We start from the raw sequence: 17,875 nt of genomic DNA on the forward strand, positions 1-17,875 counted from the left end.
TTGCTAATCTTTTTTTCCTCAGTTCTGATGGCAGCGCCTTTTTTAATGGGCTCTTTGTAGCAGAAGACAGCGCGGTGGCTGCATTTGTCGACAAAATACAGAGATCACTGAAAAATGCAAGTTTTTATTCGTCATTTTACCCTATAGGTATATCACAAAAATAGCCATGTATATCCGACCCTGACTTTCTTCAAATTCAGCTACTTCTCGTTACCATCTACTCCAAAATCAGATAATTAGAACAAATGGTGTAGATCGTGATTCCATTGCTTTTAACTGATTTGTCATGATGTAATGTGTGTCTTAGACCCAGGGAAGAGGCACATGTGGGGACTCCCAGTGGACAGCAGCGAGGGAGACGTCAAGGAGGGCTTCGAAGCTGGATGAAGAAGGGATGGAGGTGGCTGTATGTCGCCATGGGTTTCTTTTGAAGGCCTTAAATATGTACAGGGGGGAGATATTCGCCTTCAAAAGGAACTCATGCCAGCCAAAGCCAAGTTCTTCGCCATGGATGTGGCTTGCAAGTACTGGCTGTACATGGAGAAAGCTGCAAGTGTCCTTCCTGCTCTCCAGGAGCTGACCACCATGAAGCCATTCCTCAGTGTAATGCATGCTCGAGCCCATGCTACCAAATGCGAGGTATGTGAAATATTTTTGTATCACGTACATTTATATTTTTTATATTTATAATACTGAAGTAGTAAATATCTAAGCTATACTGTTTAGTATAGTAGTATGTAGCCTCTTTGCACAACAATTCCAGCAACCTTTTACCATCAGATTATATGGAGTGGGAAGAACCAGGAGGGAGCAGGGATGACCGCTGGGGAAGAGGTGGAGCAGGTCAACAGCTACCTGTCCCGTTGTGCCCTGACAACAAAATACATGTCCAAAGCAGGTGAGTGGAAGGTTTTGCCCTATTATTGCATACTTTTTTAGATGACACATCATAACCTCATTATTGCTTTCAAAAGCACGACTGGACATGCTCACAGTGCATGCAATGGGATGGAACAGGAAAAAAGGTGACTCCCTTCATCAGGCACTTTCCACAAGATATGTGAAGGTGAGCCTCCTATTAAAGGTGTTGTTGTGTCCTTTGTCATTTGCACATGGCTTGTTATTAATCATAGCAAGTTTTAATCTTGATAAATGTCCATCGTCTACTGTTTATCAGACTAGTAAGAGGCTCCTGGAAGAGACTGCAAGTCTTGAGGAACGACTATGACATGGTGTCGACGTGGATTTCCGACGTGAAGGAATGGGCATCTGGTAAGCACGACGAGATAACACCAGCTACATATCATTGTCCATGACTGTTTGAATTTACAGATTCGATCCTAAAGAGCAGCCAATTTTAAGGCAATAAGGCTGATTTTTCATGCCACGTAATGGGACCCTCACTGGATTTCAGTAGACAAAGACATAATCTTCAAGCAATAGCAAGCCAACTATGTGTCCATGTTTATCTCTGATATGTTCCAGTTTCCATAGTTGTACCATCAATTTGTGTTAAAAGGTGTTAAATATGTTGCACAACTTTGTTTCTCAAAAACGTTACGTGTTGTGTAACAGTACATTTTACTGCCAATATTATTTCTACAGGAACATCAGAAACATCGGGTACTTCTGAAGACATCCTTCAAACAGCACTGCAGCAAAGCATTGATGGGCTTTACCTAAGTGTGAGGCAGCGGAAGCAATCCCTTTACCGACAGAATGGTTATAACAATATAATGTTTTAGGTTGCAGATTCAACCTACTGAATTATATATATTTTTTGCACTTGCAAATATAGTTAGTCACATATCCCTATCCCACTACTTAATGTCTTTTTCAGACAGCAGCAAGCTCCGCCATCGACTTCGAAGGAAGCTTGCAGACGACAAAAAGCGCCTTAATCAGGAGGTACTGAAGTACAACCAGCTGGTACACGACTCTGCCAGAGGCATAGATGTTGCTGCAGTGGAGCATTCCCTCTCTGGAGGAGCATCATGTCCGCGCTGTGGCCATGGGAAGTTCATGGCATGGGTCAGTTTTCAGATATTTCATAATAATTAATTTGAAGTTCTGTTATATGAAGGTATACCTTGCTGAGTTATGCACATATCATGTAGAGTGTTAGAACGTTCATTTAGTTTAAGGGTATATCTTAAGTTTTCTTATTGTGTATACATTTGATTATTTTGAAAGTACATGTTTGGAGTTTTAAACCTATTGTTATGCTATAATGAAAATGTGATTCATGTATATACATAACTGTGATTGGATTTTAGCTAACTTTACAGCCAAGAAAAAGATACTTGATCAAGTCATGCTTACACGGAGACTGCAAGAGGAGAAAGGCATCCTATTGTGGGAGATGGCGCAGCATTGCACATGGTTGCAGAACATGGCAGTTCCTCTAAAAATAAGGTGGCTGAGGAAGGTAAGTTGAAAGCAAAACTTAACCTACCTTGTAAAGCAGGGGTCGGCAACCCTGGCACGCGTGCCAGCATTGGCACGCGGCACCGTAACCAGTGGCACACTAGGAATAAGTGGAATAAGTGTGCAAAATATTTAAATTAATTTTCGGATCTGACCGAGACCGCCGCCAGAGCGCGTCTCCCCGTTACCTGCAGAAGGAAGCCATGCACGCAACGCAGCCCCGCTCTCTTTAACTCCAGGTGACTTTCTGCCGCTTTCCTCCGTGGTGCAGTGCTGATCGTTTCCCACGAGAGGAAAGCACTTCACTAATTGCAGTACCCATAAGGAGCTGTACAAATGACGCAGTTTTTGCGTGGCTGTGTTTATTTAGTTGAAAGCCCAGTGGCGATCTGCTCATCTCTCATCTAAATAATATGCTACAAAGGGGCGGACTGGCCATCTGTGGGTGTTGAACTTTCCTGTCGGCTCCAAGACCGTAGTCGAGAAGGGCAGAAGAAACAAGCTTCAGGTTCAATAACCCACTTTAGCTTAAATGACTGGAGAGAGGCGAGCTCTTCTTGGGAGGCCGTTGGCATTTATTTAGCTGTTCTTCTGTTTCACAAAATACATCACAGACCTCTGTTTTTCTGCTTTCCCGTTTCACTTCCAGAAACATACACGTTCCCTCACTGTCGCTCTACCATTCACACACACACATGCACAAGCCGCACCCCTCTCTCTCTCTCTTAAAGGGACAGCGATCTCATCTCACTCTGCATGACCCTAATATCATAACTTGTGTGTTCTGGAGAATCACAGAACGGACGATCGTCCTTATTATTATGCCGTTTTAAACCAATTATTTAAATGTGTTTGTTAAATTTGGCATCATAGTTGACGGGCGTCAAGCTCCTCACCCCCCCCCCCCCCCCCCCCCCGTTGATAATTCTCTATCGTTGGCACGCTGATAACATTTTTTTTTTTAAATGGCACTTCATATCAAAAAGGTTGCCGACCCCTGTTGTAAAGTATGAGTTTTAAAGGAAAAAAAGTCAGCCCAAATCATTCTTGGTCACAGAAATTGGATGGAGTATAATGGCCTTTGCCCACTCGACCCGGCCATTTACATAATGAAGTCCCTTGACAGTGACAATCATCTTTATATGTACATGGGAGAGAATATACTCCATTGAAGTGCTCTGGCCTCGTGAAGCAATCTTACTTTATAGTATGTCCATATAACAATATTGTGTATTTTCAGATGTAGACAAGGGGAATGGAGGACTTGGGTGCACCCTAAGAAGGAAGCATGCTGAGGCGTTGGAGAGGTTGCATGTGGTACTGCAGCAGTACAAGACTGCTTTAGGTCCTGATGCTTGTTTCCTTCAACATGAAGAGGAAAGTCAAAGTGGCCTAAGCCAGGGGTGCCCACACTTTTTTGGCTGGTGAGCTACTTTTGAAATGACCAGCTAACCGAGGTCTACCAACCAAAAATAAAATCCCAAATTGCAAGGGTTGCTGAATAACACGTTTTATTTTTACATGGGATAACTACAATATGGCCGCAACAAACGACTAATTTGATTATCGATTAATCTATAGATTAATGAAACGATTAATCGACTATTCAGACTACTACTGTGTGCCTTGCACAATTTCTCAAACGCTCTTATTTATGTTGACTGGCTGCTGGTTCCCTCGTATGCTGACTGGCTGCTGGCTGAGTGGGTGGTGTCCACCCTCCCTGTCTCTCCTCACTAGCCATGTCCTCTCTTTCTTCACCCTCACTTTCCTTTCTCTCAGTCTCCTCATCCCTTCTTCCCTCAATCTTTGAGACTAATGTAAGTAGAAGACATGGCACTGTAGATTTTCGAACATTTAAAATATTATACCACTTAAAAATAAGAAATATGACTTTTGTTACTAAAAGTTCATACTTATTATACCTGTGTAACCTTTCACACTATAGCTGTGATCATGAGCTATGGGCTTTGTAGATACAGGTCCCAGGCTAAATCGTGGTGCAGGGGCCCTTCTCTTTTTGACCACAGGGCGATGCACGAAGATGGTGGGTATAGCCTCTGCTCTCAGCCTAGTCTTGCCCTTTTTTGTCTTGACAAACTGGTCTGCATCAAAATGTGCCTGCGGAGTGACTTGAGGTTACTTCACACACAGAACAACTCAGTTTTGTCTGCCCACATACATATTCCATAGTGGTTGAATACACAGTATTAGGAAACACTTTATACTTACTGGACATGTTATACTCATTACATACTGTATATAAAATATGACCAAGAATGTGAGACAACTTTATAGAAATTCATATCACATCTGTTACTGATGCCATTTGTCATACTTTGTTAAACTCACAAATAATAAAGTTCCATAACTTCAGTTGGGAACAAAGACCACACCTTATCTCCCCAAGGCAATTTCCCATCCAATAGGTGTGCTATATAGGTGTGTATAACCCTTTCTCCTGTATGTTACTCCCTCTTTCAGCACAAGAACCAGAGGGGGATTCAATGGAGCCTGAATATCTGCACTGAGACCCTCACCCTGCACCCTGAGTCTCAACTCTCAGTGTTTTTCAAGCCTTTCCCTGTTTTTTTGTATTAAACAAAACATTAAGCTTTCCCAATGGTGTAGTTTTCGTTTTGTGAAAAAGTGCAAATGCAGTGTTTGTATATAATAACCTCACATATTTTGTTGCTGTTGGTCGTGAAATTGCTCCTGCTGACTTGAGCCAGCCATTTTTTCCTCCGCTCTGTGTCAGTGGGGAAGCCGCGTACATTCGTACTCCTTTCTCGGAGCGATTTGAGCATCCCCAGGCATGCAGCAAACCATGGTGGCGACTAGGAGGCAGCACAGCAAACCAGGACAACACGGAGGAAAAGGCACAGACAAACTGCATGATATGCTATTCAATGTTTATTGAATTCCATGTATTTGCAATGGATGTTCCGAAAACAACACATTTAACATCATCATCATCATCATCATGCTGCTGCTGCTGCTGCTGCTAGTCCTTTGTTAGTCACCTGTCGGTCTCCTGTCCTTTCTGAAAGCCATAAAGATGACATTAGTCATTTAGATAACTTGTGTCCTCAATTACCATGGGATTAGTGAAACTACCATGAATTTAAGAAAATGGGAGAAATTAATCTAATCTGAATTTTGAAGCATTGCTTTAGATCCCCTCCCTCTAAATATATCAATAAACATTAGAAAGTGATGCTCCTGACTACCATACAAGTTTAAGAAGATAATATTGGTTTTAAAGAATTCAAAGCTATAAACAGCAACAGGCTCTTTAACCAAGGCACTGTTAGCCTAACATGTAAACTAGTTATTCACACTAATCCTAATATTATCACTTAATATTAGCAAATTCTATTTTATTTAAAAAAAAATATTGATGTAAATACATACACATATCGATTTGTTTTATAAATATTGCAAATCAAAACCTTTATTCACTAATAATTACCAAAAATCGTAGTCCAACTCCTGTTATCAATGCATTCACATTGCCTGCCATGAACTTCCGGGGAACGATCCTCGTCTGCATGAACCACGTGACGATAACCGATTTTGGACTTCCGCTGTCGTAACTCTTCTATCTATATGGCGCTGGACAAACCCATCCATGGACAAACCCCGTGATAGTCCTCAAGCTCTGATTGGATGTTTGAGTGTGCGCCGAGGGTTACGCCGAGCGTCGAACAGCACTTTGAAATGGGATGGAACCAAGGCAGACTGTCCAAAACTGGATTTGAACGGGTCCACCCCCTCCCCCACCCCGTCCCCAGAACTACAAAATGTAGTAACTGTGTAGTAACTACACACTATTGTGTGTTTCGCAACATGTTCTATGGCACGTCTCTGATGGGAATTGTAGTTTTAAAAGACGTTTTCATATTTCCCATAATAAGAAGTTGCCAGTATTAAACTGTGTACATCCCTGGAGGTTTAGGGGATAGGAAACACTCACATTTAAAACATATAATTAATAAATGGGGGAAAATTGCTTGTGCCCATAATGGGCAGCATTAATAAATAATAAAATAATAAATATAAATATAATATATATAATATAATATAAATAATATATATATAATATAATATAAATAATAAAGCTCTTCTGACCTTAGCTGTCATGTGGGTATATATACCCACATGCCAGCTAAGGTCAGAAGAGCTTTATTTAACAGCTGGTCTTATGTTTGTGACCCCTCCGGTTGTAAATTGATAAGCCTGAAACATGCACTTGTCAAGGTTGAGAGGCAAATTTTGCAAATATGGCAGTAGCCATCGATCATCTTCAGATAAGATATACTTTATTGATCCCAAGTTGGAAATATTTGCGTTACATCAGCATGTGTAACAGTTGTAAATATGCAGTGGTGTTTATTTGTAAATCATTTAGTATAATCACACAAATTCTGTGTTTTATATTTAATAATTCTGTTTTCTTTATTTATTGAATGTTCAATACCTGACAAGGTCGGAGATGAACAACATGGGTCGCAGGTTCCTCAACAGTGCATTACAAGACATCTATCAATATGTGTGTATACCTCCACCATTAAACTTTCATATTCTGCACATTTCTTATACTACCTACATACATCTTATAAGAGTATAATACATATGTATAATATCAGTTAAAATAAGTGCTTAAACATACAGTAGTTAACATTGCAGGAAAGCAATATATTAGTACTTTGTCAGGCTTAATATTTATACCCCCAAAGCTTTTTTCTTATTCAAAATAAGACCTTAACCTAAAGTATTCTTTAATGCTTAAATAAAGCCTTATTAGTTTGTCTGTCTGTGTCTCCTATTAATATCTAATAATACAAATAATAAATGTCAATAACGTGCTTTAACCACTAGGTGTCCCTTTCTATCAGCTGTGCACCGTTATGGTGTAAATATACCAATATACCGATTGGATCAAATATAAAAGTCAGCCGAATTAGTATTGATACTGCTAGGAGTTGACCGTCCGTCAACATGTGACCGGTTGGGAGTGAGAACGTGTTGTGTACAGAGTGATTGCAGTGGGCAGGAATGTTTTACTGTATCGGTTCCTGTGACAGCAGCAGCAGTCTGTTGGGGAAGGAGCTCCTTTCTGTCCAGGTGTCGGGGGGGGGGGGGGGGGGGGGGTTATCTGTCTGTCCAGCTGCAGGTGGAGAGGATGGGTGGGGTTACCCATGATGGAACCAGAATAAGATTTTTTTGGCTTACTCGCCTTTCATCGTAGTGGAAAATGTTGTCATATGCAATATGTTTGGATAGTTTCACCATTGAAATGCGTTTGATAACACTAGGTGCTCTACTGCCAAAATTGTGGCCCCAAAAAAATATCAACTATTCATTTGTATGGCATCCAGAGCTTCCACATTTTAGGGAATATGTTTTTTGATTTAAAATATCATCAATGTCATAAGCAATGGTTACATTAAAACCCTCCTATTGTAATCGTTTCCCCCCCTTACTTTGGTGTTCGCGGTCAAATTTGACCGGTCCTATTTTAACTGCTATTACATTAACACAAAAACCATGAATCATCACCAAATTTCATTCATTTCATCAACATCGTATGTTGAGTTGACACCTCAGCTCAAAACATACAAAAACACAGAAGAATAGAAAGTTAACCCATTGAAATGATATGAGAGCAGTGCTACAAACTACAATTCCCATTAGATACGCGCCCAACAATCGTTACGAAGTACACAGAGCTGACATATTTGTAGTTCTTCCGGTTTGTGTGCGTGGACTCGTTCGACTTGTCTTGCGTTGACGGCCGTATAGGCTCTATTCCCTTTCAGAAATCCGTCAATCGGCGCGATCCGAAACCAAACCCTGTGTTTAAAAAAATATAAAATACAAATTTGCACTTTTACCTCCTTAGCAACGGCAGTATCTTTGGGTGGCGATCTGAGTTCGGGTACCGTATCTGTGACGTGACAAAGGGTCGCCGTGACAACGTGGTGATGAGATGTGGATAACTTTCCAGATAAAGAACATCCTGATACTCAAAATGTGGTTTTCAATAAGTGAAAAAGAAAATTCAAAGTAATCACTACCATTTTAATATCTCAAGCATTTGTCCCCAAAAGCTTTCAAATGTAGTAGCAAAACCACTGATCCAAATCAGGATCATTTTAATTAGGCTTATAATTAAATGATATAATAATAATACATTTTATTTTTAGAGCGCTTTTCTGAAACCCAAAGACGCTTTATATGCAAGCCTACCTCCAAAGCGTTATACTTCGGAAGTGAAACAAATTAGATAAGGCAGTGGATGGCAAAGTTCCAGATTTCACACATGAATATGCTTAAAATAGGTTATGGTGTTCCGATCACTGACAATGAAATCATGTAGTATTTCAACTGTAATTTCCTAAAAAGTCAAATGCATTTTGGTGGAGGTTTTCATCTTATTTCTAATAGAAACATATTAAATATGACTCAAATGGAGCATATAAACAAGAGAACAAACGTGCAAAAACAAAACTGGTGTTCAAATAACAGATTTTATTTTTGTGCATTATCCCGGAGAATTCTTCGGCTGCCAGGAATAATGTTACTTACAGTTACTGGTTTCGTCTTTCCGAAAAGCATAAACCATGTGTGAAGGAAACATCTTATAACTCAATTTATATAAGTAAATGTTTCATTTACCATTTAGAAAAAGTGACCATAGAAATGAAAACAAATGTTCTAACAAACAATAAAAACAAACAAAAACATTAACAACAATGAAGTTCAACAATCATTTGTTCCTACACTACTTCAGCTGCTTCAGAATAACAGCAGTGAAATATATAAGAGGACTGGTGGTAGATTTGGATGTTTTGCATTTGTTAAATATCATGTGTTTGTTCTCCAACATGGGACTACATCAGATGACATGAAGCCAAGTAACTGGAAGATATATACCATACTGGACAGGGCTCCCACTCCACCAACATTTCTGCTTTACCCTATCAAGAAAAGAAAACAAATCTCTAATTTCGGAAAGACCAAACGCATATTAGCTATTTAGCAAACAATTGTGTTGGAAGTTTGTAAATCATAAAGCACACCCTATGCATTATTTTTATTCCCGTCTAACCTTTCTCATTCTTTCTTTTATTACACTCCTGATGAGGAAAGTGTCTAGGCGAGTGTGGTAGGAGCAATCTGTGAACATCAAAGCAGGTTCCACATACTGTACAGTATCAGTCATATTAGAAATAAAATAAATACAACTATGAAAACTTAAGTAGCAACCAGACTTTCACGATGAAAAGTGACCACACTGTTATCACTGGTCAAAAGTTACTGCGCCTGAGATGACCAAAGAAAATACTGCACTGCTGCTTCCTTTACTGCCTAGCATTCTCATCACCACCTTATCAACTATGACTGTATGTATTTTAGTCTAATTAGACAATTAAAGCCCTTTGGATTTTTGGATAATGTATCAGTTATAGTTATTAGTCACAATATAGCATTGTTAACTCACTGAAGAAGCATCAATCACTGCGTTTACATGCACTTTGCTAAAGTACATGTCGATAGATTTATTAGAATACCAATCAATTGGACTCATGCAAATGTTTATAATCAGTCAAAATACTTAATACTGTTAATATACCTGACTTTTTCTTTTTGCAGCTAGGACCAAGTACTGTGTCCCTCACGGACCCTGTCCTGACAGCTGTGGGTTGAAGAAGAAATGTTACTATATACATACAGTATACCAAGTTAAGCTTAAACTCAAGTTTCAAAATACATCCCACAAATGCAGCATCACATGATGCAATAGGTGCTAGGTACAGATATTTTTTTGTTATTGCTATTTAATTGAGGTTGATCTATGAAGTCTAGGTGTTTTGTTGTCTTGCCTATATAATTGACTCAATACTTTATGTGTAAGGAATCGTTTGATAAATATTAACATGTTGTGCTATGTTAAATGAATTTAACTTTGATTCAAAAACCTAAGTTTATTCCCCGTATGTTCATTATGGGACAGTGTCATATCTAAATGCAGTTCTTGAGTATAAAGTTTAAATATGCTGCATGACGTTGTTGCATGAGTTGCTTCGAAGTTTACCCCTATGGTCAGGGATGGCTTTAGGTAGACCACAATATTAATGATATCAACCTCTCGTACAATATATGGACATGAGCCAAATCATTTTGATGTAATCGACCTACTGCCCAACGCTACAATGTAAGACCCTTTCTGTGTGTAAACCAAATCACATAGGAGTTTTATTTTGTGATTTATCAAATGTAAAGTAAGCCTGCTGTTGCTTTGCATTTTTGTGTGAAAAAGGTATAACCATATAGTAACCACATGTCTGTTCAGGAATGAAAGACTGTATTTTTCTAAGCGTTTAATATTTATTTATATCCGAGTACCTAAGGATATACACATACCCAAGTATCCCATTTTCCTTTCATATTTATGAAGTTGTAGGTGAAAATGTTATTTAGATTAAGCTATTGTTGTTATTATTATTTACCTATTTGGAACAATCATTATTCCCAAAAATGCAAGAAGTGCAATTAGGTGTTTTGAGATATTGTAGAAGCATGACTTGTCAACAAGTTACCTACAATAATTTTTTAGGAAAATATCGGAAAACATTCTTGACTTTTATAAATATAAAAGCTGCAAATCTCAGAGAACAAATGTCACTGTGTGTGCTGTGTGCTCTGCATGTGTGACCATTAAAGAGGGTTTCATCCCTCCCATTCTATCTATCTATTTTATTACCTGGCCCCTCCGTGGTGGTAGCCTGTCTCACATCATCCCGCTGGGGCTGCTCCTCCTGCCCCACCTCTATGATGGTGCACTGCTTCACGGGGGGGGGGGGTCTTCAGCACCTCCACCTGCACAGTGCTTGTCTCTGGCACCAGGCTCTCTGTGGTCTCTGCCTCCTGCCAGTTGTTTTCTGGTTCAGATGGGTCACAGGGTGTGAGGTTCAGCGTGACTGTCTCTTCCTCAGGATCTTCCGCAACCCCCTGGCCAGTGGAGTCCTGTGTCCAACCTGTGCAAGTTAAACAAATGTTGGTCTTGACTGGCTTAAGACAAAGAGGTTAACTCATATATCTAGAAATAAGAAATACAGCGTGCTTAAGGTATGTTTCCAGACAGGGTCAAAAATATACTCGTCATGTCATAGGACTGTGTGCAGTCAAAGTTAATAGCAGAGAAATAGTGGTATTTATCCAGTCAACCATTTATGGTTTTGTTTTTGCGATATTATTCTTCCGATTTGTGTCTACATTCCATGTGATGTGACATGTCAATTTGTCGGTAGACAACATATAGACGTGTGCATGTATGTTCCCTTACATTATTTACATCCACACATTTTGTTCAGAATTTATGAGACTGACGCAAACGTGTTTTGCATAAGTGCAATCAAATAAGTAGCAAGTCGCTTTGGATAAAAGCATAAATGTAATGTAAAGGGACCTCTGGATGCACTGGATAACTACTTTTGTTTACAACCCGAGAAACATGACCTTAATACAGAACTGCCAAACTGAATATGTGGTCAACTGAGATCGTCTTCATGTATTGTGCTCTTACCATTAACCTCAAAATATTTCTCCCTTTTGGGCGTTGATAAAGGAAACCGTTTAGGAACGGTTTGCTAAAAGGAAATTGCTTAAGGGATGGCTCAAGCCTAAACATACATTTCAGTCATCAAACCTAACTACCTTGACATTAACAACTTTACAACTTTCACTTTGTATACAATGAATGCGCAAGTGGTAGCACAATACCCCAAAATGGTTTTTCAAATTCACGTAAACTTGCCTAACTATTTCCTGATAAATAACAGTTAAATGTCCACAAGTCCCCTCTGCAGAGTAAGCCATGTCTCATTAGGCTACATACTCAGTGTTTAAAAATGTATTTATTGTATGTAGTTTGCTGAAATAATAAACAGTCAAACGTTGTCCATAACCCTAAATATTTTGCAATTACTTTCAACTTTTGTAATAGTTTGCAGCTAAATATAGTGACAGTTAACAGGTAGAAAGGATGTGTGTTAGTTGTCTCACAAAAATATAGTTTGCCAAACCCAAATAAATGGCTCGAATGACTGCTTTCTGGCTGTATCAAAGGATAAATACTGGATCAAGTTGTTGTCCCACAAGATTTGGATGGATTGAAAACAGTCACTGTAAGTTGTTGTTAACTTAACTGACTTTATTAAATGAGTTGATCCAAACTCATTCCATATAACTGTGTTGGTTATAAGGAAATGTTAAGCTCTCCATTGATACAAACATTTTGTGTACACAATACTGTGAACTGTGAAGATATAGTGCAAGCATCTCACCTTCACAAAGGTAATCATAAAAAGCGCCTATCTTGTCAAGGTAATCCTGGGCATAGGCGGTCAGTGTGCAGCGAGGGGTTAGGATTTCACATTTGACGTCCTTCTTCCTGGTCTCCTTGCCAAGAAGCAGCACTGGTTTAAAGCCAATGGCATGGAGTTTCTCAAGCTGTAATGACAAAATAATATATGTACTGTTTAAAGAAATGGAAAGGAAACATCAACAACAACTATATAACTACAACTATAACATTACTGATGACAGCATCTAGTTGTATGCCATTCATAAACCTAGATGCTGAGTTAAGCTTTTGCAGAATCATGTATTTACCAGGAAGGGTTACACAGTAGAAGCAGAAAATATTTTATTGACAAACACAAAATACAAATAAATCAGTATCCTGAGTCCCAGTTCAAACCCTGATAATCTTAAAGTTAAAGTACAATAAGATACAAATGTACATCCACCACTCAACCACTCAACAATTAACACTTACAATGACTATTGCATAATTAAAAATGTAACACAATCCAAGACACTGTTGAAATTGAAATTGCGTGCTACGATGTAAAACGTTCCCGTATGTTGTGGCTGCAGTCGTAAGAGTAATATAGAGTAGTAACATACAATTATGTAGTCTTATTAAAGGTGGGGTAGGTAAGTTTGAGAAACCGGCTCGAGATACACTTTTTGTTATATTCCATGGAATGCTCTTAACATCCCGATAGCAATGAATATCTTAAGTGCTTTGACAAAAAATCCATTAAAAAATGTCATCTGTGGAAGCCGTAATACTGTAAAAAGCACGACCAATCATCTGAGCCGGCCCGGCTAAAGTAACTGAATGGCCTACCTGCCTGTCAGCCTTCCATCTGTGCACAAACTTATCTCGTGCCCTCATTGGTCATGTGCACGTTCGTGTGTGTTGGAGGAGGGGCTCTATAAGGAAGTGGCAGATTTTGTCCGGTTGTGTATTTTCAAATTCTAGCGATCTCGAGCCAGTTTGTCAAACTTACATACCCTACCTTTAAGGTCTAAAAGTGTGTACATAAGCAAGAATGGAACACAACATGGAAGTGAAGGAAGTGCTCTGTTTATTTAAATGTGTAGTTAAATTAAAATAGTGTCCCTTGGCTGTGAAAGTTAAGATAAGAGTAGTTTTAAAATTGAAAGAAAAGAGAATATTAAATAATACCTTTGCAATAATATCTATATTGGAAGTTGATATCAAAGTGTATATTGGTTAATAAGATACAAACATCATTAAGAAATAAATGTATATAAAAACAACATTCAACTTGATCCTGGCCCAATATATTGGCAAACAGTCAGGGTCCGTCTGTGTCAGTTCTTTGGTGTCAGCTTGGTGTGTCCGGGCCTTAACATACAGTAAAAAGTGTACACCAAGACAATGGCTTCATCCTTGGAAGCAATGTTGTGGTTCTTCTTCCGCCCTGACACCCAACTCCCTCGCTTCTGATCAAACCTCTTGAGCTTCTTCTCAAGGCGCGACTTTTTTGGCTGCTCCTTAAGGCAATGTCCACAGATCTTCTGTGCACAAAATAAAATGTTCTTACAGAAGGGACATGTCTTTTTTGTAGACCCACCTGGCATGATTAACACGGGATTAGAAACAAACAGACAGACAGACAGACAAACTGACAAACACAGGAAAGTAGAGAAGTACACAGCATAGATAGAAGGGTGAATAAAGAAATAGATGATAGATATAAGAGAGCTAGACAGGGAGATAGGTTGAGTTTGGCTTTTAAAAGTGCCGTTGGTTTTATGATGGTGTAGATCAGTGTATGGGTTTGTGGTGTGGGTACGGGAGCTGCAGGAGAGAACAGAAAAAGTGAATTATGTAGTGAAACTAGCTTTTTTTAAATGCACATTGTGACGGTTTAACTACTTTAGACAGACTGAGTTCATTTACGTGTTTCCTGTTTCATACGCGTAACAAGCACATGGACGTGGACTATGCCCCTCCCCCCAAACATATATTAAAATGTCGGCCAGCGTTAGTACTGTCATGTGTAAAACAAAAGCGATTAAGATAACGTATAACTCACACTTTAACACCGACGTATGTAGCCGTAATTAAGACAAATATCTTTCACACACCACTTATGAGTTGATATAAATGTAGCTAAACTAGTTTAAGCTTATGTTGAACGTGAGCTAGCTACAGTAGCTAGCCGCCCGCAAGAATAATTTCACATTAATGTTGCTTTGCTGATTATGGCGAAAGCATTTCTCAGACTTAGAACAGTTCAGTATGTATGATGAACCATGCGAGTAAAGGCTTAAAAAAAAGCCCCAATTATCAAATCTAGGCAAAACATGTATCAGACTTTAGTGACCTAACTTACTTTGTCAGAGGATGGATCGCAATGCCGGTGGCAGCGTCTTTGGCCAATAGGTGGTGCTCTGAATTATGTAATTTCCTGTACCGATTATACAATAAAATATTAATACATTTCCTATATTTTGACACGATAACTCTTTAATAACCTAAGTAGCCTACGGACAAAAACAAAAAAGTATATATTGCCTTATAAAATGCAGAAAAGTTTAAACATCTAACATGATAATAATAAATAAAAAATAATGATATCTTAAACCAAAATAAATAAATGGAAAATTAACCGACAACAACAATTTAACATAAATAAAACAAGGATTAAAACAAGGATAAGTTTGACTCAATGTTGTGTAAAGTACCCGTTATGGTTAAAAAATATATTTTTTTATTTTTATTTTTTGAAAATAATACATCTTCCAGCTTCCCGAGACACGAAGAGGAGACACGAACAATTCTTCCACTTGAAATGCGTTCAAACTGTGTCAGAGAGATGTTTAATCGGTTCATTTAAATTGGGAATTATGGGTAGTGTAGTGTCTTCGGCCATCCTAAACTCGATGATGCTCGAAATGTCCCTTATAGGCCTACGTCTGTTTCCGGTTATTTTTATTTTGAAATTCAGTTCCTGAAGGACGGCAAAAAAGCCCGAGATTATAGAATTAAACAAATAAATAAAAACAAGGATAATTGTGTGTTATTGTTGACTAAATAACAGTGTGTTATTTTGAAAAGAATAACAAATTAAAAGGAAAAATGAGCCCAATTAATTTTCCTCACAGACAGCAACAAAAGTCAGAAATGATACGATTTTAAATAAAAGCAATAATGGTGGCTTGATATTGAGTAAGAACATGTTTTTATGAACCACACAGCTTCCGGTCTTCCTATAACACGTAATGCCGTGAGACTACCAGCAGAAATACATTGCTTTTAAAATCGTGCTGTGCAACACGAAAAAAAGGGGAAAGACTACCAATAGAAATACATTGCGTTTAAAATCGTGCTGTGCAACACGAAAAAAAGGGGGAAATCGTGTTGGTGAACACGAATCAATTGATTAAAAATCGTGTTGGTGAACACGAAATGCCGTGAGACTGGGTTGGATATCTTGGTTCATACAAAACACACTCTGCACAGTAGGCAAACCACCTGTAATGGATTTTACAATTACATTCCTCCAACAGAGTCTGTGAAACTCCAGGATGGCAAATACATCATTTCTAAACAAGGTTAGTGTCCCATTTTTTTTTATTGATCAGTCTTTTTTCCCCCTCACAAAAAAACTCATTTTAATCTCAAATTGATTCTGTTATCATAGTGCTTGCTTACAACATTATTAAATCTCATCCTGATTGTACTTTGACCTTGGAGACCGTTTGCTTACAACATCCTTTCCTTCAAGGATATGTTCTTGTGAAGTTTTCGATGTTGCAGTCTCTGTTGGTAGACCTATCATATTGGTGTGCATAAATGGTAGGTTTTGGTGAAATTGTTTTTTTAAAAGTATTTTTTAACTAATACATTACTCTAATTCATTGTTATTGTTTTTTTCTTTATGTTTTCTTAGGCCGTTACGATCTTAATGTTCCAGAGCTAACATGCAAACATTGCACTAAGAAATGGGGTCCAGAATTCAATGACTTGGTTAGGAGTGGATACTGGCCAGCTACCATGCAAGCACAGACCCTGTTCCACCAAGATCTGTTCCATTCCTTTGAGGCTATGAAGACGGCAGCTCCAGGAATGTCTAGACAAGCCTTTACTGGAATGTTGGACCAGAGAACAAAGCAGTTTGGAAGAGTAAGTACAAATGTGAAGCTGAAAGACAAATACATGTATTATCATAATAAATATATTTATGGCCAAATATGGATGAGCGAGATATGACACAAAATATGATAACATATATAATGTATTTTTATTTCAGACTGGCAAGGTGAATGCAGATGCTTTTCAGAGAAGCTTTCTGCAGTATGTGTACTGCACATTTGAAGAGAATAAACTTCTGGGTAAAGAGCCATTTGTCTGTCCAGCCTGTAGCCCTGAAATGGTGGCTGTTTCAGTAGATGGCAATAGGAAACTTTACAGGTTCCAGAAAACAAACCAGTAAGTTTTTTACATTGACACAGCAATTGTCCTTAGTCCTTGTATTTTTATTTGACATTGGGATTGCTATTTTTATTTATTTTTTACATTACATGTCATTTGTTAGACGCTTTTATCCAAAGCGACTTACATACATTCAGTACAGTGGACAATCCCCACAGGAGCAATTAGTAGCTATAGTTCTTTCCTGTTATATAGCTGTTAAAACTACAGCTGTTGAATCTAAAATATTTCTGTTAGACTTTATAACCTTGTTTTGAAAGATGTGCTTTAAATATAATTATTATTATTACTATGTTCAATTTGTAACTAGAGTGGTTATCTAGTGAAGAGCCAGGCTTCTTTGACGGAGTGTTTTTAGCCCAAGACTCTGAGGTTTCCACTTTTGTGGAGGATGTTCGAGGGGCTGTCAAAAGTGTGAGTTTTAAATGAAGCAGAGCAAAATGTATCTCACTTTTCTTAATAACTAATAGAAGTTAAAATAGTAGTAACACAGTTGCCTTCATATTTTTTTGGAGATGGGATAGAAGTGTTGAGACCAGATGACAGGGTGATGAGGTTAGCAATGCGGTCAAACTGTCACAAACATTATTGCTGTAAAACTGGATTGAAAAAACTGCTAAATTC

The 17,875-nt window shown here is 38.4% G+C and overlaps 1 protein-coding gene and 3 long non-coding RNA genes across 8 annotated transcripts; 3 read left to right on the forward strand and 1 right to left on the reverse strand.

The window, feature by feature from the left end:
* The first annotated feature begins 471 nt into the window (after positions 1-471).
* Positions 472-3,952, forward strand: LOC307015865 (uncharacterized protein). Of its 3 annotated transcripts, XM_079644793.1 has the most exons (8): positions 472-639; positions 781-898; positions 975-1,066; positions 1,178-1,272; positions 1,606-1,722; positions 1,841-2,031; positions 2,277-2,428; positions 3,668-3,952. In XM_079644793.1, exons 4-7 carry the CDS (start codon positions 1,230-1,232, stop codon positions 2,406-2,408), a joined length of 483 nt encoding a protein of 160 aa, XP_079500919.1. In that variant the 5' UTR covers positions 472-639; positions 781-898; positions 975-1,066; positions 1,178-1,229; the 3' UTR covers positions 2,409-2,428; positions 3,668-3,952. The 3 variants fall into 3 exon arrangements, with proteins under 3 accessions (XP_079500919.1, XP_079500920.1, XP_079500921.1); XM_079644794.1 differs by lacking the exons at positions 2,277-2,428; positions 3,668-3,952 and having other exon boundaries at positions 1,841-1,993; XM_079644795.1 differs by lacking the exons at positions 1,606-1,722; positions 1,841-2,031; positions 2,277-2,428; positions 3,668-3,952 and having other exon boundaries at positions 1,183-1,203.
* Positions 3,953-4,086: 134 nt separating this feature from the next.
* Positions 4,087-5,045, forward strand: LOC307017342. The gene is made up of 2 exons (XR_013802133.1): positions 4,087-4,247; positions 4,376-5,045. It is a non-coding gene; the product is annotated as an uncharacterized lncRNA (long non-coding RNA).
* A 3,902-nt stretch (positions 5,046-8,947) lies between these two features.
* Positions 8,948-14,203, reverse strand: LOC307014850. Of its 3 annotated transcripts, none has more exons than XR_013801333.1 (4): positions 14,182-14,203; positions 12,780-12,945; positions 11,198-11,471; positions 8,948-10,129 (listed from the first exon to the last, which is right to left on the reverse strand). It is a non-coding gene; the product is annotated as an uncharacterized lncRNA (long non-coding RNA). The 3 variants fall into 3 exon arrangements; XR_013801334.1 differs by lacking the exon at positions 14,182-14,203 and having other exon boundaries at positions 8,948-9,410; positions 10,067-10,129; positions 12,780-13,694; XR_013801335.1 differs by lacking the exon at positions 14,182-14,203 and having other exon boundaries at positions 12,780-13,694.
* Positions 14,204-16,511: 2,308 nt separating this feature from the next.
* LOC307014849 lies at positions 16,512-17,243 on the forward strand. Its single transcript, XR_013801332.1, has 3 exons — positions 16,512-16,615; positions 16,710-16,942; positions 17,070-17,243. It is a non-coding gene; the product is annotated as an uncharacterized lncRNA (long non-coding RNA).
* Positions 17,244-17,875: the final 632 nt, after the last annotated feature.

The sequence above is a fragment of the Notothenia rossii genome (assembly GCF_949606895.1).
Source record: "Notothenia rossii genome assembly, chromosome: 8".
NCBI lineage: Eukaryota > Metazoa > Chordata > Actinopteri > Perciformes > Nototheniidae > Notothenia > Notothenia rossii.